We start from the raw sequence: 23,934 nt of genomic DNA, 5'->3' as shown, positions 1-23,934 counted from the left end.
TTACCCACCCACCCCCACCCCTTCTCCTCACTGGGTCACTCTTCTTGAATCTCAAACTGATTGCCACACACACACACACACACACATGCACACACACACACACGCGTGCATGCGATGGAGACTCACAACATTTTTCAGAAGCTTAAAGTAGGGGAACATTATTACAAAATATAAAATTGTTAAAATGATCAGGATCAACCCAGCTGCGTGCTGTTAAATCTCACTATAAATACATAAATTCTTTGGCTTTGTTCAAGAATATTATAAACTAGAAAAGCACTCAGAGAGCGCAGACCTCCCACAAGCAGCTCATTCCCCTCTTAATTGGATTTACACCGTCCACATGGTGATCTGTATCATCACCAAACGGTTCTAAATTGTTCTTGGTATCTTTATACACCAACCGGGAAAAGTAAAAGTGAATCAGAGTTGATGATTTTTTTTTTTTTTGAATCCATAAATGGAGTTTTTAATGTTAATATATATATATATATATTTTCTGACCTCAGTCTGGATCAGATCCAGAAGACATTTTTCATGATAGTGCATAATGGACCCCTTTATGTGGGGGGACATAACAAATGTGTGGAAGAATAAACTCTGGTCAGATGAGACCAAAAATTCACCCAGATTCCTGGCTGTGGTGAAAAACTCTGGGGAAACTTGTCCTCTCAAGATGGACGATACCAAAGACAAGGTGATTGTTGAAATATATCCATTTAAAACATACAAGAGACTTCCAGCCAGACAATGTCTTTAAGCATCCAACCGGACTGAAGCTGGAATGGTTACGGGCATGTTCATATCTTAGAATCTACAGTGAAAGCCTGGGCGTCAGTCAAACTGAGAATCTGGTAAGACTTGAAAATTGCCATTCACAGATGGTCTCCATTCAGTTTGACTGAGCAGGAGCTATTTTGTTAAGAAGAATGGGCAAAAACTGTAGCTTCTAGCCCAATAGCTCAGTTTGAATTCCAGATTGTAGCACTAAAAATGTTAAGCTCGGCACTATGGCAGATGTGGAATTGTGCACATAATGCGTACTGCCTTGATTTTTGCATAAAGACTCTGATTCATAACAAGACGAAAGTATGCTCATTGAAGCATGAATAGGTCGGTTCCCGACAAATACTACTACTACTACTATGTTTTCTACAATCTCTACTAGTAGTATTGTTACCTTTTATCCTTCTGTATTTATTTATGTATATGTGAAAGTTTGTAGGTAGGGGACTACTTCAAATACCACTGAATACTTGTGGCCACTCCCTGATACAAGACAATACACACACACACACACACACACAAACACACACACCTCACTTATGACCTCACTTATAGAGGACCCTCAACAAAACCAGTTTGTCCAGCCCAGTTGAGGATTCCAGTCAGACTGGAGGCAGCCAGACAGTCAAATTACAAGTCCTCCTCGCAAACACCCTCAATTGTTGGGACAAGCAACAGTCTGAGAATGCTGCCCTATCATTTGCTTTCAAGCACTAATTCAGACTAAAACTTATTTACAGTGAGTCCCTTAATTTAATTCCCAGACACTCCTTTGTTTATGACAAACGAGCTCGTTTTTTTTTTGGAGATAATGTCTTGCGGGACAGTCATTTGGCCTCCAGCTAAAAGGGACAAACTGTGAATCGACATAATACGAGTTTTTCATCATTTGATATGACAACGATAGTTCCCCGGTGACAGGAAGATGGTGGGGATCAAACTTCCCTTAACAACCACATCAGACACTCTGACAGGTGTTGATGAAGAAAGTGAAGATTGTTTTGGGGCTAAACGGCGAGGGAGAGAGCGTAATATGGACGGATACGAAGTGAAAAGCTCTCCTCAAGCTTTATCAAGACAGAGAGCAGGAGAGAGTTAGAAAAATAGTTAGCCAGGGATCTTTGGGAATAGGACAGGAAAAAGGAAAGCATGGAATTAAAAGGAGAGCTAACCCAGCTCAGAAAGGTGATGATTAGGGATGTCCCGATCCGATCATGTGATCGGAAATCGGGCCCGATCACGTGCTTGCAGACGTGAGGTCTGCTGTTGTCTTCACATCTGCCGCCTAACCTTTTGTTTCTCCTTTGGAGGAGTCGAGCCCACAGCCCGCTGATAGTTCTGGAATTATGCGGTGGCACAGAGTGAGCCCTCTCTAATCTCGACATTGGGATCTCCGGTATCTGTTCGAAATCAAATGACTCGGACTCGGGGGCAAAAAAATCCTGATCGCGACATCCCGAGTGATAATATTAAGAGAGGTGGATGAGATAGGAGCAAGGAGGGAGATTAATAACAAGACTTTACTGTAAGGTATCTGTGATCGACAGAAGGGAAAGAAGTAGGGAGGATGTGGAAAAAACAGGGGCGAGTGAGATGGAGAAAGACACGGAAACGTTCCCTGGGTGCGGATCAAGTGCAGCTCTTCATTGGCCTGTGAGTGCTGCGGGCATCGGCGACGGTTGCCACGACTGCCAGTGCTACTAGAGGTGCCCGCTGCCGTAACGTGTTGCGACAGGGAGTCGACTCTTGTGACTAACTGCTTTGGCGGGAGAGCTGCTCCGTCATGCTAATGAACAGACGAGGAGACGAGCTGGGATTGACAGAGGATCAGCGGGCTGTGGGCTCGACTCCTCCAAAGGAGAAACAAAAGGTTAGGCGGCAGATGTGAAGACAACAGCAGACCTCACTGTCGGGAATGTGCACGGCACGTGCCACACGGATGGAGACGACACCGCTCACCAGCACGTATACCAAGTCAGTGCGACAGAGGTGACAAACAAACAAACAAACAAACACATGCAAATACACAGATGGGCGATCGCACTCTGCACAAACACAGCAGCGTTGGCGTCACTCTGTTCCTTCATTGCGTCCCCTTGCATCAGAGAAATCCCTAGACGTGTTACACACAACAAGCAATGTGCTGTGGGCCAGCTGTGTGTGCTTGTATGTGCGTGTGTGTGTGTGTGTGTGTGTGTGTGTGTGTGTTTGACAGAGAGAGAGAGAGCGAGCGATGGGATGTGAGCTTCGGAAATTTGGCCCAGAGCATTGTGAAATGTACTGCTAAACACACATTAGAAATGATGAAAACAGGCTGCAAGCAAAACATTTGCAAAACTTCCTCGAGGACTGATGAATTGCATATCGACAGCGCTACCAAGCTGCCGATTAAATTAACAAGCACGGCTCTGGAAGTGCAGTTTAATGAAACTCCTTTGAAACAAACCTGGTTTTAATAAGACATTCCAAACACGAGAAAGATAAAAGATGGACATGAGTGGAGAAGAGAGAGAGAGAGAGAGAGAGAGTGGTGGACAAGGCACAGGAAAAGATTAGGCCTCTAATAGGCAGAAAATCCATGTGCAGGAGATAGATGATGAGAGGTGATTTGGAGATAGCAGAGGAGGACAAATGGTGAGGCAGAAAATAGAGGTGAGATTCAATCTCCTCGCCCTGCAGAATGCCGGGGTCTTGTAAGCAAAAGAAGTCCGGTGCAGAAGCTAATGGCTCTTTTATCCCTCTGATCTTTTTACCCTTCACTGCCTTTACACCCCGATTCATCACTCGCTCAAAATACATTCCCCCTCCCGGCCTCAACTTGGACTTCTTATTAAAATCGGGCAGCGGGAGGAGAAAGACATCTCCATCCGGTTTTCCATGTTGGCTGTTGCCTCTGCCGCGGCGGTTAAGCGATCAATGCGGTGAGTTTTTCTGTTGGTCGTCTGTCGGTAAACTTGGATGGGAGGGAAGTACGCCTTTCATTCGGGAGGAAATCCAGACAAAGGGGATAATCCATGTTTTTTTCCCCCACTATGTTTAATATTGCAAGAACTCTGAGTGCAACCATTTAGATGCTTTACTTCTCTCAACTATTGGGCACCGCTGTGATCCTCTCGAGCTCGGTTCAGGAGTTTCAGTCACTAGGTTCATACATTTTGAAAAACAGGGGTTGATTTGCAATCCTAATTCTAATAAGTGGTGGACGATGGATGGAACATCAAACAACGTAAAGGAATCTGAAAACACGCAGAGAAAATGTGTTTCAGATGGGAAACGGAAAGCACGCTGCTTTGCTACCTTGCCGAGCGACCTCAGCGCAATGAGCAACAAAACGTCACCAACCTTTCCGCATCTGGCCATTCATCTGCTGAGAGATTGTGAAACAGTGAGAACTGACAACGCTGCATTGCAGAAAGGGACAGGTATCATGGCCGCAGCGTTACCGGCGCCCTGGACTGCCTTGTGCGCCTCTCCTTTACTCAACAAACTTTGATCTTGTTACATTTTCATTCAAAATATTAGTTTTCTGTCCCCCCTGTGTAATGAGTCAGCACTCGCACATCAATCATTCATGAGGTTCCGTTTCCTGTCTGAATTTTTCCACTGCTCTTTACTGCAGCCATGGGAATGTGTATTTGACCCGGGGACAGGATGGGGACACAGAAAAGAGGACATCCCAGAGCCTGGGGCAGGAACCATAATGACTGGACTGGCAAGGATGGCAGTGATGAATAGCGCGTGACAAAAAAATCCCTTTGGCAGATAGAAATAAAATCGGCGTCTGCCAATGAAAGACAAAATGTGCTTGTGTATGTGGGTGTAAGACGGAACAGGGAGAGATGGATGATGGGAGGAGAGGCAGAGTGTCACCCGCCAAATGCCCAGGGCCGACACAGACCGATGGTGACACTGAGTGGCCAAAGTGTGCGACACTGTGACAATAATGATGAGAGACTCTTTCCCGATCGCCCAGGCTTCTTCTTCTTCTCCTTCTCTCCCTCTCCCCTCCATGTGTCACCCCCTGCAGTGGGCTGGTGCTTTGATCCACAGCCTGACCTCATAGTCTTCCTCTAGCCGGATTCGAGCAACATCTAAATCCCATGTGGAACCCCAAAAGGTGTATCTATCCATTGTAAAATCGGAAAACAAAAAAAATACAAAACACTGTAGATCATAAAGGCCTTTAGGGGTTAAAATGACTGAGCTTCACCTGCGCTGTGAGTGCGTTCTTGTTACTGACACAGGTTGAAGAGCATTCCAGCACTGGAACATTTATTTAACTGGACGCAAAGTGTGCATTCACACTCTTTTCAAACAACAGTATTATAATATAAGTTCATTCAAAGCCTTGACTAGACAAGAACTTACACCTGCAATGTGAAGGATGTGAGTGTAAGGGAAGCCAAAATCCAATCATTCATGTTCTCGCACGAGTTTCCTCTTGAGTGAAAACGTGAAAAGGCCGTCAATGGTGTGATTCTCCGGACGTCACATTAAGACATCAATGCAGAACGAGAGGGAGGACGAGTTCATCGTGTCTGGATGGAGGATCGCTGGCACCTACCTGGTGAATGCATCTAACATGGGCGACATGACAAAACGCAGTTGATCCCACAGGGATACTTTCTGGTAAACACACAAATCATCCATCCATCCATCCCTATAGAAATCATGGATTTACACAATCAGAAGTGCAGCTTGGTATCTTTCTGCTCCTCATACTGGTTCCGCCTCCCTTTACGGCTGTGGCTCCAGTCGACAGCAGGGCATTAGTTCTCTGCCCCAGATCCTAATGGCCTTGCAACACTGAACCTCTCACGGACCCCCAGGCAGCCCGGACTCAGGACTCCTCTGCACTGCCTCCCAACAGCATTGTTTTATTTACACTGTACATTTTTCTGACCAGTGCACTCGTGTATGTTTTCAGTGTGGTCCTTGGAGTGTGTGGTCTGACTAGTCCTCTCTCTCTCTCTCTCTCTCTCTCCTCCCTCCCTTCCTCCCTCGCCATGGCAGCAGTGCTGGTTAAGAGGTTTGTGTATCCCATTAGGATGATGAAGAGGCCTTTCATCAGTACACACCCTCTGGCCAGGCGTTGACAGGAGCTTTACCTCGACAAGCCTCTCTAACATACCGCTCGACATGAGACGGCACCCAGCGACGGCGTCCGCAGGCGGTGCATGTACCCGCTGACAAACACTGTGTCGCGCAGAAGAAGAAGAAGAAGACGAGACTGGGACAATTTGCTGCTAACTTTTCATTTTCAGCATTGCAGCCATCCTTAAGAGCCAATATAATTTAGTGCATGAAGAGAAGAGAGAAGAGGGAGCTGGAGATGAAGAGGAGTCTTGACAAATTCTGACACGGTGCTCTGATCTATTTTTAATCACTGCCACAAGAGGTCTAATAGAGCAACAGCCACGCAGGGTTCTGTCCAGGTGGGCGTGGTAAATTATCAGGAGGAGGGGGGGAAGAGGAAGACAGGATGTATGGGCAAAAGAGGAAAAGGAAGAATGGAGAGCAAGACGGAGTTAGCGAGCCAGAGGTTGATGAAGACAGAGCAGGAGACGGAGAAGCCACAGGAGCCAAGTTGTCCTGGATTCATATGACAAGCATCGATTACTTTAGGATGAAAAGACAAAGAAATAGCTTGGCTCTGAAACTGGATAAATGAACTCAGCAAAAATAATGGGTGAAAATGACAAAGAAGGAAACGCACAAATATTATAATGATTGAAGCAACGTTACCTTAAATCTGACAGAGAGGAAGAAGCTCATCTGCTTAATACACTGCTGTGAAGAATGATACAGTCTGATGGACGAGGACGTATGAGAGGTAGGGCGAGTATAGAGGAAGAGCATCAACAAGGGCACACATGCAGCATCAGGGTGGCTCCATAATCTGATTAGATTAGAATCTGTTTGAGTTTTATGGAGCAATCTAATGAATGTGTATAGATGATGTGTAGGGGTTTGACACTATAGGTCTGTTCACACAGGCAAAGACTTAGGCCCACCTCTCAATGCCTACCCTGGATTATTCTGCTTCACCTGGATTAATTTTGCATAATGAGAATTTCGAGTTTAAAGCACTGAAGCCACCTGGAGCATCTAAGTCTCTTAATACCAAAAAGAGTCGAAGCATTTATTCCATCCATTTCAAAATATGCAAAGACAATTACTGGTCTGGCAGATTAGAAAAAACTAGCAGGACAGATATTCACATCTCATCCAACAATGCTAGCGAGCATTAGCTCATCAAAAGGACCACTTCCTTTACGTTTGGTGAGCAGTGCATAAATAGAGTCTCACATTAAACATGCATAAACTATACTTTTGTTACTTGGGGAAACAAAAAAAATATATTTTCATGTTTAGCATATAGAGACAAATATTTTGCATATTGCTCAACATAAAGTACAAGTATGAAATATTTCCCTGCCTAAGAAATGTTTTTCATATTGTAGAATAGTAACTTTAAGTATTAAGTCTTGGTAAGGTGGAATCGACAAGTTGTCTCATTATCTGACAAACAATTTCAAAATAAAATGTATGAATGAGTAAATAAAAAGCTTGAAATTCCTCTTTGGTACACGGGAGGTGTGTAGATAAAGTACTGAGAAAAAAATATTAATCAGCAGTTGAGTTTTACTTTGGAAATGGAAGGTGATGGATGGATGGACAGAACCTCCACCCGTCATGAGTGGGGAGTTAATGGTGCTCAAAAAATTCAAGTGCACCTGTTTACCTTTTCAATGGTTATTTTAATCAGCTCCATATTTATGCATTAATTAGGTTGAGTTTGAAATTCAGGTTATTATTATTACATTTAAAGTGAGTGACTCCCATTTATATTATATTATATTTTTCTAAACTCTGTGTCTCATGGAAACGGAAGACATTTCTTGCCGTGTGAGATTTTGTTCAGCTTTGGGGAGTGTGACATTGTCTTTATCCTTCTATAAACTGCTGTTATTACTGGCCTTTGAAAATTGCTCAACCTCTCGTGACAATCTTTCTTCTTTCTTGCCCTGGGATGCTTCTCCTAATGCCGACGCCCCCACAGGGTAACATCAGCGCGAGCCTTGAATGGCTGCACTTTGCTGGGAACTGTCAGAATAGAACTGCTTGACCCTGACATGGCTCGAGTCTCTTTGGCCATTTGTAGAGCACAATGGCTGGCTGCAAAACATAAAGGCGTTTTATCATCTTTCCCACAATTTACAATCTATTCAGCATGACTGGCTTCCATTTCCCCAACACAAAGAACCCGTTTTAGCGGGTGTGTGAATGACTTGGTGTGTACAGGTTGTGTTGGAGAACACACAAGTGAGTTTACAGACACCACACAAGATACACAATTCTTTTCATGTGTTATAAACTACACTATATGCACAAAAATAACAACTGGGGCTTTTTGAATAGTTAACACACCCACAATGACCAAAAACGTGAACATTACATTTATTGATGTGACTGTTTTGAGAAGTTTCTCTGCAAATACACAAAATCTTCTGCAGCTTTATCAACTCTACAGCACACTGAAGTGTGTTGCTACCATTAACCGGTGCCTTCACAAAATCACTGTGTTGCAAATGATCCAGTTCAGATAAACAGAGGGGCCACAGCCCGGTGTTAATGCACACCCCAGCCTTTAGTGCACATACCGTGCACAACTTTATAGTGTTGCTGCAAGCAACTAAACCGACAAAGGTGGAAGGTGCATGAAACATGTGTCAGCCTTCACCTGTCTGCCACACACAACCGCTCACTTTCACCTGTGATGTACAAAGAAAACCAGCAGATCACAAACTCATTTTAATTCCCCCGCACAGAGGCTGCACTATTGTGTTTTCTCACCATGAAATATTACTGTCTGCACAGACAAACTACTAAACTACTAAAAGCACAAGCACATTAATAAATATTACAGTCTCCAATCGTTTTAATGGCTTTGGAGACACCGAAAACGATCTGTGGAGGCCGATAGGAAATAAAGACGGAGGGTCTGAAACACAACCAGGACTGAGGTGGAGTTAAAGACGTGCCAAAGATCCAAATGAGAGAAAGATGGCTGAGTAGGAGAGGCAATTTTAGACTGTGTGAGATATATCATGCTGCCTTGTCTAAGACTCATCATGCTCTGAGGTGGTCCATATAACAAGATGTAGCGATCAATAGCATCCATTTACTGAGGTGCAGTTCATCTAGTCATCTGGCGCCTTGCTACACACAGAAGGGGCTGCGACACACAACCGGGCCTCTGGAGGAGAGCAGAGTAATGATATGTACACCGCTGGCCCGGTCTATCTTCAGGCTCCCAACAGTTCGTACAAACACGGCCCCCACGCTTCCTCTGTCTCACTTCCTTACCTCCTCTGTGATGAACAATAACCCCCCCCACATACACACACGCACTCAGGGCCATGCATGTTTGGCTAAAGCTGCACATTGCGTGGTCCATTAGGAACCTGAGGGGTGTGAGGCTCAGAGACCAAAAATATCCATAGCACTCTGTTTCTCTCTCCAACTCATTGACTGAGTGCCTCAGGGTAACATCACAATAAGCAATCCTTGTCCCGGCTCCCCAATGCAATTCTATAATTCATCTTAATTGAGAAAAAACAACCAAGCTAAGGGGAGGACGGGCGGGATGTAAAGTGCAGGTCGCATCTTTCTGGGACTGAGGGACTGAGTATATGTTTTGTGTTGGTGAAAGTGGGTGCTTACCACTGCAGAACATGTATTCAGTGGCCTCCTTTTGGTGCAAATATAATTATTAGAAGGTATTTTTGTGTCTAATGAGAGTAATAACAAAGCAGAACACCACATACAGAAGAGCAGATTATTATGTAATGATTCCCTGTCCGCTGGAAATAAATGACTTTTATTGATATGAGGCAATGTGGCAAGAGCAAACAGCGAAAAAAGCAAGGAAATTTTAACCTCTTTGTTTTGAAAATAACAGACAGGAAATGTATTTTTCCCATCTTGCGTTACCTTACCGAGAGGTTATGTAATCAAGTTTGTTTGCCTGTTTGTTTTTCGTGATCGAAACGCATTTCGAAATTGAGGAAATGAATTTTGATGTAATATTCTGTCTGAGTGGATTTTTGGCAGAGGAACAGTCAACTGAGCTTTGAAGTATCTCAGAGTTAGGCTGCAGAATATGGATCACTTTTTCCACTTTCTTAAAATCTGAACAAGGCCATTTTGTAAAACATGAAAAAATAATTGCAGGCTAATCAAAATCAAAATAATATCCCAGCATGGAACACCCATATGGTTTCACTACTATGTGCAACTCGGCACAGATTTGGAACATAATCTGGATCTGGGAGATTAAATTCTGCAGCATATTAGAGGGGTATGCGTATCATGGGAGGGAGATGTTATAATGCTGCTTCAGAGCTGTTCAAATGGATTCTGTGTATCTGTGAAGGGTAACAAGTTATACATGGAAGCAAAGTAGACCCAGTCGATAAAATACCGATGATGGAAAAAAGGATCCTGAATGTCAGGAGTCGGTTTCCAGGGTCGAGGAATCAACTGGCGTAACTTGTTTTTTCCTGTGAGGCAGATCTGAGTACAGCAATGACATCATGGTGACATCACCTTCATGTGTGCCACGCCCACGATGCAAAGATGGAACATTTGAAGATCCCCTGTCCGTCATATATTTTGTAACAGTGAAAAAAGTGTTTTGAAATATTTTGGTTCTTTTCTGCTCTGAATGTGACTTTTACGCACACACAGAGCTAAGAGAATGAGATAAAGGGCAGATGGCGTATAAACATTATGCTGAAATGCATGAGTAAAGATATGTGAATATGAAATTGTTGATTAACTTTCATGCCAATATGGCAGCTTCACTACAGATGGAGCTCCAGGTTCAGCTGCACGCATATTTTGCTCCAAATAATGAACGGAGAAATTGGTGTTTATTCTCTTTATGCCCATTGGGAGAGACAAACCAACGCAGAGGCGAATTTTGTCAAAATACGGTTTGAATTTTCTCAATAGATTTATGGTGCTCTACAGCAGGATCAGTGCCGGACAAACGCATGAAAGGACTGAATGTGTAGTTTTCAATTCTGCTAGCCAATGCATGCGTTTTGAATATGCAGCAATGTATCATCATGTTTGCCTTTATTTGTTCATCCACTTTTTTTTAAATCTGGGGCAGGGGTCTGCCGTTTAATCAGTTTTCCAAACACAGGAGCACTCCCAGCAGGGCAGTGGGGAATGGACATAGCAATAATAATAACACAAAATCTAATCTGAATTACGCTCTAAAGAGATTAGGTCGGAGTAATCCTAGAATAAACACAAACGGAGGGGAGGGGGAAGCCGCTCGTGATCACATGCCAGGAGGGAGCTGGATCTCCTGTATGCGCATGTTGTTATTCCTGATGGTGGGATTTCTGTAAAGTTGTTTTATTTTGTGTCTCAGAGTAACGATGGTGTTTATTTTTGGAAATGAGAGGAAGACTGGGGCTCAGAGAGTCACTATTGAAATGCTTCCCACCACCTTCTCTAATAAAGAGAGATTCCCTGGGTGCAATAGATTCATGAACATTCCCAGTCACAAAGCCAAATGGAGCACGTGGGATCAGATTTATGAACACATTATTCCCCCCCCAGCTAGATGACCCCCCCCCCCCCTTAAATCCTTATTCATTATCCATTTTGGGTGCAAATACAGTTTCATCATGCCTTCCAATAGTCTAATTTTGATATACTGACAGTGTTGGTAGGTGGATTTATAAAACTTTCAACATCACTTTAGTTTTTTTTTACTGTTTGTGCTAAACTAAGATAAACTATGCTATCCACCCGCTGACTCCTCATATTTATATAGGAGGTTATGTAATTGTGGGCGTTTGTCTGTCTGTCCGTCCGTCGTTTAGCAAGATAACTCAAAAAGTTCTGGACGGATTTTGATGAAATTTTCAGCAAATCTTGGGAATGTTACCAGGAACAGATGATTACATTTTGCTGATGATCCAGAAGAGATCCTGGATTATGTATTAGTTGGAATTTTTTGGTAACATTGCAATCAATGGATCTTAAATATTTGTTCGTCAATATCTTGGTTGATTATTGACTGATGTTTATGGATTTGAGACAGTCATGTAGGGTGGGGGTCTCTAGCTCACCACCGAATTTCATTTTAACATTGAAAATCCCATTTATGGATTCAAAAATCAGTTAATAATACACATCAACTCTGATTCACTTTTTCTTTTCATGGCTGGTGTATAAAGATACCAAGAACAATTTATAACCTTTTGATGATGATCCAGAACACAATGTGGATAAATCTAATTATGAGGGGAATGAGCTGCTCGGCGGAGGTCTGGGTTCTCTGAGTGCTTTTCTACTATGGGATTGTTATTGATCTCCTAAACTCTAAGCAAGATAGTTACTAAATAAGTTTACCACAATGTTGAAATGCTGGTTTTATGCCCATCACTACAAGTTAAACAGTATAAACATGTTCTCAGGTGATTTACTGCAGGGCCTGCTGATGACCGTGTGCCGGGGTGGACCCTGAGGTCACCGGCCATCTTTCAGCTGAGCAGGCTATTGTCCAGCAGCTGCATGGTCACACCACTCCAAGTCTATTCAGAGTCTATTCAGCAGCTCCAGCTAAGTGCAATAAAGGACTCCGGTCTATTGTCTGACGCCAAGTCTATTTGAGCTGCACCGGAATGCTCACTTCATCTCCCAGTGAGTTCAGAGAAACAGTTACGTCTCAACGACCAAGGGCGGGCTGACAAGTAAAAAGACACGTTATACACACTAAGGGTGAATTCAGCTTTCAGAGGGAGAGCCGCTTGACCACCTTTTGCACAATATCATACCGCACTGTCTGTATGACCTCTCAGCATCTCAACAGAACATGCACACATACATATATATATATACTATATATATACTGTATATATATATGTAGCTTTATTTTCATTTCTCATTTGTCAAGCGTATGAAATAAAAATCAATCAAAGCCTTTGCATGCAAAAAAAAGAGACCAGTGGCACACGAAGCAATTTATGTGTTCCCAAAGCATTAGTGTATGATATCCACACAAAATGCTAATATCACATTCAGTAATCTGGAATCATCAGCGCGTCTATGAGCAGAATTAAGTCAGAGTGCAATGACTTTCTCGTTTAAAGTGCTACCGAAGAGACCCATTATTACCTTCCCAGAATTCAAATGTGCTTTAGGCCAATTAGAGGTTGCGCCAATACCAATGTACGGCCATAAAAACTTGCCCTTCCATAATCATTTAGCGATATGACTCTTGGGTACGATTGGAACACCGAGCCTGTAAACGTGTCACGGCAATGACTCCTTGCTTAAAACGAACAGAGGAGCTGTGTATTCCATTCCTGCGGCGCTGGAGCCGAGCCATGCATATGTTAATGTCAACCCTTATAATGAAATAATAGACTTGTGATAGTAGTTATTAGACCTCCATAAGTGGCAGGTAAGGACGAGGGCCCACTGGTGGATCAAAGGCGGTTAAATGTTTCTTTTTAGATCTTTACCTATGAAGAGGTATTTAGAGGGAGAGGGGGCTGTTTTTTTGTTTTTGTTTTGTTTATGGAGCCAGACGCCATCATCCATGATCTCTCTTTGTAATTACACGATGCAGAAGACCTTCATTCCTCTCCTCTTCCCAGAGAGAGAGATGAAAGATGAGAGAGAGGGGCATGTAATCGTTCTTGGTTGGCTGACTGAAGGGGAGAGAAGGGGGGGGGGGGGGGTTGAGGGACGGAGAGAATAGGAGGACAAAAGGATGGTGAGTGGCAGTGGAGTTTTAATAAACCTAGTCTGTCTCTTGTTTACTGAGTCTCTCCTACCTCTTTTGATGGCTCTCTCGCGTTCGCTCTCTCTCTCTCTCTCTCACACACACACACACAGCCTATCTTCGGCTGAGGCTTCATTATTCTCAGCGTTGCCTGTTCCTCGCCTCAGGGCAGATGTGTAAAGTGTTGTACTAATGTAAGGCCCACTGCTGAGAGCTTTAGAGGGGAGGACAGTTACACGGCCGACACCACTGGAAACCTCAGCTAACAAACAAGAGCATCAAGCAGAACACTGCAGGCATGCGTACGCACAGACACAGACACACATACACACACACACCGATAGACGTGTGGGAGGATGTTGAAACGCACACGCAAATGTTCTCTATCATTGCACCATTCATGCTCTCCAAGTTAAAGTCAACATCGCCTCATGTCAAAGGACTTAAGTGCAGCAGTGAAGTTCCGATCTGTGCTGTTCCACTGGAAGCATTTAATTACTCCAACGCCACACAGGGCAAAATACCAGACAGGCAGCGTAATCGTCTCCGATTGCTTCTGAGCTGAATCTCAGGCAATAAGCTCAGGAATCCTTTGCTTTGTTTTTCCTCCAACTGTTGATCAAATCTGCCGATTGGTGAGAGCAAAGAACTCATCAGTCAATACAGAGTAATGTGAGAATAGGACACGGCAAATAAGGCAGGAATCAAATAAGGGCCGTAACAAATACAAAGACTAACTATTATTGAGTCGTAGCATTCTTTTCCAATGAGCTGTAACTTCCTGGATGAATAAATTTACTGTCAGAAAATTAGGCAGATTGGATCAGAACAACTCCTTGTACACCCGGTCACCCAGCTGCTGCCAAAAGCTGCATGTTTGCATGCACAAACAAATCAATCAGCGGGAGAACAGATGAGTGTATTTCCTAAAAAAACCCCAGGTTTTTGTTTTTTACCAAGCAAAAAATAAAACAAAATAAAATGTGTTTGTTCCAGATTCTCAGATTTGAGAATTTGCTGCTTTTAATATTCTCCATTAAAGCCAAAACAGACAGATGAGCGTACCCATGCAAGCATCTTGGGTCTCACTCTGTCGCACCAAACGTTACACTCAAGAAAGCGAGAAAACACATCATCGCCGAGCACAAAAGCTGAAGATGTTAATGAGCAACAAAAGCATTTATGTAAAGCAGCGATTGAGAAAAATGAGAAGAGCAGTTTATTTTTCTTCTGCTTGTCACACCTCTGCCGAGTCTGCGTGAAGGCTGATCAACAGCTCCTCTGTCTGATGGCGCTGAGGCTTGCAGGGGTCCCGAACAGCCCATCTGCCCAGGAATCCTCCGGTCCATCTGCCTATTTCTCTGTCTCTCCACGGGTATGTCTATCCATCCCTACATGATGCATGTTGCTTTTTTTTTTTTAAGTCCAGGAAAAGGAGGACATAATCTGATAGCAGCGTGAAGGTTGAAGACAGAGACACAGCACAGTGTTTAATGACCCACTATAACTATACCTATTCATCTCCTGCGGCAGAGCTCTGAAATGGTCCTCTGCTAAAGATATTGCATCCCGCTAAATCATAACTCCTCATCTGACAGGAGCATAATTACATGAAACATGCTTCTCCTGCTGTTGAGACACAAAACGACACAGAGAGCAAAATAAAAATAAAAAAGGGTGAATCAAAGCAGAAATTTGCGGGAGCCCTGATGGACAAACACCTGCATGGCTTTCGTTTGCCTTTATAACGGGCTCTTTCTGCTTGTTGTACCTGAACACACACACACACACACACACACACACACACACACACTCACACACAATTTCTTGCTGCTGAGCGGATTGAAGTCGAGTGAAGCTGAGTAACAGCGGCGGCGGAGCAAAGACACCCAGAGTTAATGAACCTTCCCCGGTCAGCATGGCCGTCCATCTGCTTTCATAATCCCTAAAAACAGGCAGGTCACAGGCGCTGCGAGTCGCCATCCTAAATATCCAACATGCAGCACATGCACTTTTAGTATGGTGGCGGGGGGCTCGGACGGGGACGGGGGGGCTTTAAGTTAGCTCACCAGCTAATCTATGTGGAGAGGCGGGGGGGGTGAGCCCGTCTGATTAGTAACAGGTAAGATGCTTGAAGATGCTTGAAGCACACACACCCTCTGACCCACTTGAAGCATGTGTGTGCACATACGGTTAAATCACAAACCTTAATTACATGCAAGTGCACCTGCCACGTTAGACGTCACCACCTTCACACAGGCGCACGTTTAAAATGGTTCCTACCTCTTCTGTGATCGGTGGGTTTTTGCAGCATACGTCACACACACACACCTGGGAAGGCACACCAGCGTTCCTCCTGTGCAATCAGAAGAGCTGCCAGAGCCAGAGGGATGTGTGTGTGTGTGTGTGAGCAGTGTGCTGATTGAGACTGGGAGTGTGACCCCAGTGTGACCCCAGCACAAAACTGAGTAATACCTAAGTAATACGAATGGCTTCCTCTCATCCGTCGCACACACACACACACGTGAAATGCACAAAGCAAGCCAAGAGGCGGCTGCCAGTCCTTGATTAAGTCCCGCATCCAAGGCGAGAACAGAATCTTCACTGCGTGTTTGGAGGTCCGAATTAAGCTCTAGCTCAAAAGACGGGTGGAGGAATTAAAGAGTGGATGGATGAGGATCTCGTTCATTCAGCCATCTTTGCTCGGGTTGTGATCCGAGAAGCATCTGAGCAGAAACAAGCATCACTGCCCCTCCTTTGCATGCTTGTAAGTATCTGTGTTTTGGGAATGAAACCGGATTCAGCATAAAGCTGACAGTTTTAAAGACAAGAAAAAAAGGAGAAAAGAAGAAGTAAAGGGGAGAGGTAAAGGAAATGACAGCCTTGAATGGGAAATGACAGCGAGTAAAGGATGGGAATCAGGCACCAATTACTGCTCCGCTACCGACAGAGGCAACGAGCTTGAGAGACAAACATGGTGCTTTAACTCCACGTAAGTTAAGAGACTGCTGATATGCAGCCAATCACACTAAACCTGCTGATCCTCTGCTTCCACACACATACACACACACACACTCACAAATAATCTCAGCGGGCATCATACGCAATGATTTAAAACACAAGGGAGGAAAAAAGAAAAGGAAGTTGTTTGAAAGTCCTGCTGTTGCCGAGCTGCTCGCCATGCAGACAGAAGGAAGCGGGATCATTTCCGTTCCTCTCTCAGCCGGAGATATGCTCACGTATGCTCGATGCGCCCGCCTCTCCCGGGAGGTCTGTGTGTCAGTCCCCTGCTTTAGACACACCAGCTGCTCGTAGTGTGTGCTCTAGCCCCTTCCCACCTCGCTCAAGCCACTGGTGACACCCGCATCCACTTACACACAGGCATCACAAAGCCCCCCCCCCCCCTTTTACCTACCCTGCAACAACCCTAACACCCCCACATTCGTAAGAACCCTTTGGGCAGATGGGACCCTAATAAGCGTTACACTCAAAAATGGGATTCTTCACAGTGCCTTCTAAAGAGCAATTCCCAAACTCTGCCAGAGAGCCGCCTGAAAAGAAAAACGACAGCCTGAGATAGATATGGATGACAGAGGTTGGTATATGTGAGACTATAAAGCTATAAATACGCCGGATGAGACGATCAAGCGCTTGGAGGAAGACGAAGGGGAAATGGGGACATGTTAAGGCATTTTCTTAATGCGGATGTGTGGGAATGTGGCTTTCATAAAAGGAATTAACTGCCACTGCCTTCCTCCATGGAAAGTGTGTTATTAACACAATTTAAGCAGAATATTTTCCTCCTGTCTGTCAAGCCCACACTTGCACTATCAAATCCAGACACAAACACGAACATGAGCAGATTGGATGCAGCCTATAGGCTCTGAGTGGACTCGGCTCAAATGTCTTTTGAAGACAAAAAAAAAGGCCTCTGCTAGGACGACGGGGAATCTGCATGGTCTGAAAAACGACCTTTTTTTTTTTTTGATGAGGACACACGCAGAGTGTTGGACCACAGCTCAGCCAATCAAGTTGACGCTGCTTCTAATCTATAGGCCTCGGTGTAACCACTTTTGCAGCATGCATGTTTGCTAAGGGCGTTACTATCTGGTGCAATCCCCCCCCCCCCCCATAGTGAATCCTGATCCTGTTGGTCACGATGCTCAGATTGCTGCTGAAATCTTAAATGAACATTCCTGCGCTCCCTCGCTCCTTCAAAGTGACCCCGCAGGTCTTGCACCATCACGCACACAAATGCTACCTCGTCATCGGAGGATGTGTCTCTGCTTTGCAGGCGTGGGCGGAGTCAGGTGTCACAGAGCAGGTATTAGCATATCAATCAGGAAGAGATAAAGATTGTAAAGCTAAAAAAAAACAGGTGTGACATCAACCTGCACTCGGGTGGTCATTCACGATCGACACGCCCCTGCAGAAACACAAAGTTAGGAATGTGTGTGTGAGTGTGAGTGTGTTCTCTTTTACCACACACAAAGGGGCAGAAAAAGCCCTCTGGAGTCTCCTATTCATCTGAAGCACAATGGAACCCCACAGAGGTTTTCTTCCTGTTTCCCTGTCTGCCCCACCCATCTCCCCCCACAGGTCAGGATGGAGGGGCAGGGGGTACCCTGACCTGCTGGCCCAGCATGCAGCAACTCCCATCTGCTGTCAAAATGCTCCCACCTCCACCCTTGATCAACCCACCCGTCCATCCATCTCTTTCGTCACTCTATCCTCAATGCGTTTTACTCGACTTCACATCACATCAGTCCCGGAATCTTTAAGTTATATTCAGAAAGCAAGTCACCTTCAAAAGTCTCAGAATAAAATTAATGTCGTTGACTGTTGAAAAAGTAGTTTGACCTTCTTGAAAAACTCCTTAGTCAAAAGCATTTTTAAATTTCAAACATCAGTGGCTTTAAATGTTTGGATCAACATGAGACACTCTTGCATTTTATTAGTGTTGAAAGTGAAGGCGTGCAGGTAGGACAGACCATCTGCTGTGGGATAAACAAGACATTTTAAAACAGAATCCAAGCAGGCATTACATGAAATATTCAAACAGCTTCACTTGATAATTATTTTTGGATATTTTTTAAAATTACGCACAGTTGGAAATAGTTGCCAATACTCTCTGCAATACTGATTAAATCATCATAAACCCTGGATTCCAAATGTTTTGAGGACACACTGTCTTTGCAGCTAAAACGGAATTCCTCTGGAGTGTGCCGAGTTCTGCTAGAAGCTTCCTTCTGCTGCTGTCTCCTCTTTCCAGTCTTTCAAGTCAGCTCCTTCTTCCATCTATCGAGCTGCTCCCCCTTCCGCGGAGCCCTTGTTGTCGGCTGCAGATTTATGGTCAGGTCTAACATGCACAGTATTGGCAAAGCATTAAACATGTCTGCTCTTAATACTACGAGCTCCCTCCATCGATAAGAGCCTTAATAAAAACATCCCCCTAGTGGATTTGTGCGTCTCTTTTTCACTTTCCGCCCTCTGCCTCCCTCCTTGACAGCATCTCTCACTCTTAACTACTGCGTCTTGCACTGCTTTGCTGGCTTACCCGGACTCACCGCCTCTTTCTCTGGCGCGTTCCGGAGGTTTAATGACACCTGAATGCCACCGCCGTGGAGGTTCTTCTCCTGTCTTTTCACAGGAAGGATATTTAACATCCTTGCCCGGAGATCAATCTATCTCAATGTGTCTCTCACTGATTCATCTGTCTAGCATCTCCTCTTTCTGTTTCCCCCCCACCCTCACTTTCAGATGCACAAATCACCCGGCATAACCCCGCTGATTGTTTCGTTCACACATATATCCTCTGCAATTGGCCCGCTTGCTTGAACTGCCATACTTTTATTTAATCTGCAAGCCTATTGGTACCCGAAAATCCTTCGCTTCTCCTTCAGACATCCAGGTGGCTGCAGGAAATCCTCCCACTCCTTTTCTCCTTTGCTGTCTCTGATGTCAAGAATTTGAGCATTATAAGCACATTTTAAATATTAACAAAGACCACTTTGCACATATGAATAATACAGCAGAGAGGGCAGTGGTTGGCCAGCGATCCCATCCCCTGCCGCCTGACGACCATAAAGCTAATGCACCGCGCCGGGACAGAATGTGGCCCGGCGTGGTCTGCCAGCAGGACTAGCCTGAGGAACTAGTCTATCCTGTAGCCTGTCCCAAAGAGAGCTGTCTGTCTCTTTATTTATCACGGAGCCCATCCACCTGTCCAAATCTCTGCAAATGCAACAGCCTGGTGGACTTTGTTATGACTTCATGTTTCAGAGACACCTTAATCTAATCTGACCTCTCAATCTGTTGGGCGTCTCTGAAGCAAAACTCTACTTTGGAGGGTTTTTTTTGGTTTTCTTTTTTAAGGTAGCCTTTTCTACACATTCATTTCTATTTGCGTATCTAAAATTCATGTTATGAGAGATTTAGCTCCTATTCGTCTGAAGCAGGATGATTCCCACACTTAAAACAACTGAGACAGCACATCCTATAGGCTATTCAGACATCTCTCTATGGGAGTGTCTGGCATGCTACGCTCCCAAACTCTCAACCTGTCTTGACCTCCCAGTCTGGTCTCCAACTGGCCCCTCCGTTTTTTTGCTTACTGGGCACCTGCTTGCCTCTATTTAATCCCGATGTATCACAAACTGCCTGAGCACACTTCCCGTATGTCGTTTTTTCCATCGCTGATGAAGTCATTAATAATGACGCACACAGAGTTAGGCGGACAGTATGGGGAGTTAGTGCAGACAAGCGTGCCTGTTAATTAATGCGTACGTCGACACGGAAAGTCGGCGCATGGTCTGGCATGAAAAATGACCCCAGCACAATGCAGGCAAAGACTGAAGCAGGAGGGATGTGAGCGGAGATGACAGAGGAGAGGTACTCACACAATGGGAGAGAAGATAAATGCAATCTGTCTGTCCCATCATGCATTCCCTAAATATATCTCTGCCTGCCTCTCCCAGACAGAAACTTTGCTGGGGCACACTGAGCTATTGTCCCCTGCTGTTCCCCTCCTCCCCTCAGCAGGACCTCGCTGCAATCCTCCAACATTTAGCTCTACCTTCCTCATTTCTCAGGCAAGGATTTTAGAATGTTCCACAATTTTAATAAACGTAAGCTGCTTTTCTGCTCGGCACGATCAGAGAATAATACGCACAGAGGGATGTATGCAGCCGGGTTCTTATCGATTGATTTAAAGGAATGGACGCATACCTGGATATGCAGGTCAGTGCAGCGTCTACATGATTAGTGCCAGTGTAAAGACGTGGACTTCATTATAGGACAGACAGGTTTAATACTATTTGGCCATTCAGTAAAGCTCGTGCAGCTTGTGCAGCTGCTGTTGTGACCGTTGTTCTTTTTTCTGATTGCAAACCAAACTTAATCCACTAAACCCTCAGATTTCTGACATGTATTTCAGCCCAACCCGGCAAAGGAAAAAGAGTGGGGGGAAAAGGGCCCAGGCTATAATCTATTACTGTGGATGGGGCTGTATCACCTTGGAGGCCACCCTGTGTCCTTTTACTTCACCAATGACCTGCTCAATGTACCAAGTAATCTCATCTCCACGAGAGTGTCTGCAGTCTGGGTCTCATCTGCTCACAGCAGAATACTAATCACAGTAAAATGGTAAATAGAAAGGCAGAATTCAACTGGGCGCGTTTGGAATTTGAAAAACAAATGCAAACCTACGCTTAAACAAGTCACTAAATGTAGAATTTCTTTTTTGAAAAGTCAAGAAGCGAAACCTTAATTACTCCCTGCCCACCGGGGGAGTTATATTTTTAGCGCTCCAAGTAGAAATGAGCGTCCTGAGCGCGGCTGTCCTGAAAGGTTGAGGAGTTTTCAGAGATTACAAAAGTACTGATCATCAAGGCGACCCCAGACCCCCCCCCCCCTCCAAACCTCAGTGTCTGCTGGATGGACGCCTCTGCCAGCTTGACTTGATTTGTTAAATAATAATAATAATAATAATAATAAAATTAAATCGGTGTGTTTACGGTATTTATCAATGATTACTGTCCACGGTTATCACTGATATTCAAACTTACCAGTGGCGGATGCGACGCATGCCCCGATCAGGAGAAGCGCCAGAGGAGCGGAGCACCGGCCGCGCAGCATCCGAACGGAGAGCATCGTTACCGGTTACCGGTTACCGGCTTGTCCGCAGCGTAACTTGCCGTGCCGTCGACCCACTCAAGATGAACGGCGAATCTTTGAAGAACAAAGTGAAGAGCCCACGAGTCCGATGATTTCTTTTGGGTGTCCCTTTTCTTTCAGGCTTGATCGTTCACTGTGCTTCTTTCCGTGAACAAGGCGCGACGCTCAGAACAGCATCCATCACTAAACTCCAGCCCGGAGAGGAGACTGAGCGGCCGCCGTGGAAGTTTAGAGAGGTCCACGGAGATCACGCCCCGTGGGGTAGAAAGGAACAAGCTGCTGTGGCTGATCCAGGTGAGACGCATTCATTCAAAACTCGCCTGACGGAGACCCTTACGCGCAGAGGTGCCAAAAGGGTCACCAAAAAGTTTGACGCATTTCTGAAGAGATGAAATTAGATGACAGAAACAGATTCCTCCCCCCAGCGAGGACAAACTTGGGTTCTCGGTGATGCTCTCCGATGTCGAGAGGACTGAAGAGTGCGTAACCGAGTGGATCCCTTCCCGTCCACGAAGTGTAAACAAGAACACGGGGCTCGACGCTAAGGCGCAACTCCAGCCTCCAGCCTCCAGACTAGCAGCCCCTGCCTGACCAATCATAAACCATCCTCCTCCTCCTCCTCCTCCTCCTCTCCGAGTTCAGAACAAGTGAAGGTAACCTGGTGGCAAGAGGGGAAGAAATAGATGGGAGGGGAGAGATGGAAAACCCGGATCCAACGACGGATGGAGGCGCTCGGGATTCCGGAGGCAAGCAAGAGTGTCTGTCTGTCTGACTCCGTCCGTATTGTGTATAACTGGACTCCATAATACAAGTGGATGGAGTATTCCTATCATTCCATTCCCATCACATCCATGTCTCATGTTTTACTCCAGGTGGCCACAAGAGAGCGCCCTTCCATTAACGAGCCAATGAGACGGTCGACATCTGGAGCTGCAGCGCCTCTCTTCATTATCAGAGTCGTTTCCTGAGTGACTGGTGCCTCTGGTCGTGTCTAGGAAGGGGGGGGGGGGGGGGGGGGGGGGGGGGTTGGCAGGATGAACGCCGGGGCAAGTAAAGCAGCTTTTAGTTTTAAAGTAATGCCAAGTTGAATTTTATCCCATTATATTTAAGAGAGCTGGAACTAGCCCTAAGCAGAATTTGATGGGGGTTAGGAATGTGTGCGTGTGTAGGTGTGTGTATGTGTGTGTGTGTGTGTAGGCACTCGTGAATATTGTCAGGGCTCAATCATTCAGAAGTTTGTATTGTTTACATCATACTAATGTCATCCTACATGGTCCATGGTTTTTAATCTTAGAGTGCTCGTGTTCGTTTCCATGTTAATATTCAGCATTATCTGCTGCTGGATGCTTTAAATAGGTCATTTCAATCTTTCTCCTCATGTTCAATCCAAACATGGCCTCGCCTCCTTTACCTCAATGACCTCCCTCATCCACTCTTCGCTTCATGGACACTGGACCGCTCTCCGTCCTCCATACCTGGCTAAAATCCTGAGGAGATAGAGTCTGCAGCATCGCTGCACCAACTTTCTGCAATTCACTTCGTGCTTACATCCAAAATCCTGACCCATTTGGAGATTTTGAAAAACGTCTGAAACATCACATTTTCCAAAGCTTTTAAATTCACGTACCTCCCAATTATTCCAATCATTGTTGTAAACATTCTTGGATTTGAGAAAAGCATGATAATAATAAGAATAGTATATATATATACAAACACACACACAGATAATAATATTAATAATATTAATAATAATAATTACTATTATTATGTGAAATTATTATTATTATTATTATGTGGCATATAGTGAATGCAGTGTACTGAGAAATAACAAAGTAGACAACAACTGTAAACAACTTAATATCTTTGATTTTATAGCTTTGGTTTAGAAAATTGCAATTAAAAAAAATAGAGAACTCTCTCTCTCTCTGTATATATATACACATACATATATACAGTATTATATATACAGTACATACAGTATACACAAAATATGCAAAAAAAAAATAAAAAATCCTAAATATATATATTTTTTATTTGCACATTTGCTCTTCTTAATAAATACATAATCATACAAGCTGCCTCTCTATTACACTTTATAAATCAATGCAAAATAAAAACCTGGTGACCACGGGTTCTGAGGTGACCATGCATGGCTC

General features: G+C 44.5%; 1 protein-coding gene across 1 annotated transcript in view; it reads right to left on the bottom strand.

Moving 5' to 3' along the window:
• The window catches only part of unc5b (unc-5 netrin receptor B), a 41,111-nt gene extending 19,357 nt beyond the window's left edge, over window positions 1-21,754 (bottom strand). Inside the window, exon 1 of the mRNA XM_068740998.1 lies at window positions 21,670-21,754. Coding sequence (XP_068597099.1) covers window positions 21,670-21,754 — 85 coding nt within the window. The remainder of the gene's footprint in view (window positions 1-21,669) is intronic.
• Between the last annotated feature and the right edge of the window lie 2,180 nt (window positions 21,755-23,934).

The sequence above is a fragment of the Brachionichthys hirsutus genome, chromosome 7 (assembly GCF_040956055.1).
Source record: "Brachionichthys hirsutus isolate HB-005 chromosome 7, CSIRO-AGI_Bhir_v1, whole genome shotgun sequence".
Taxonomy (NCBI): domain Eukaryota; kingdom Metazoa; phylum Chordata; class Actinopteri; order Lophiiformes; family Brachionichthyidae; genus Brachionichthys; species Brachionichthys hirsutus.
Note: the sequence above shows the minus strand (reverse complement) of the source record. Positions and strands in the feature narration are given on the sequence as shown.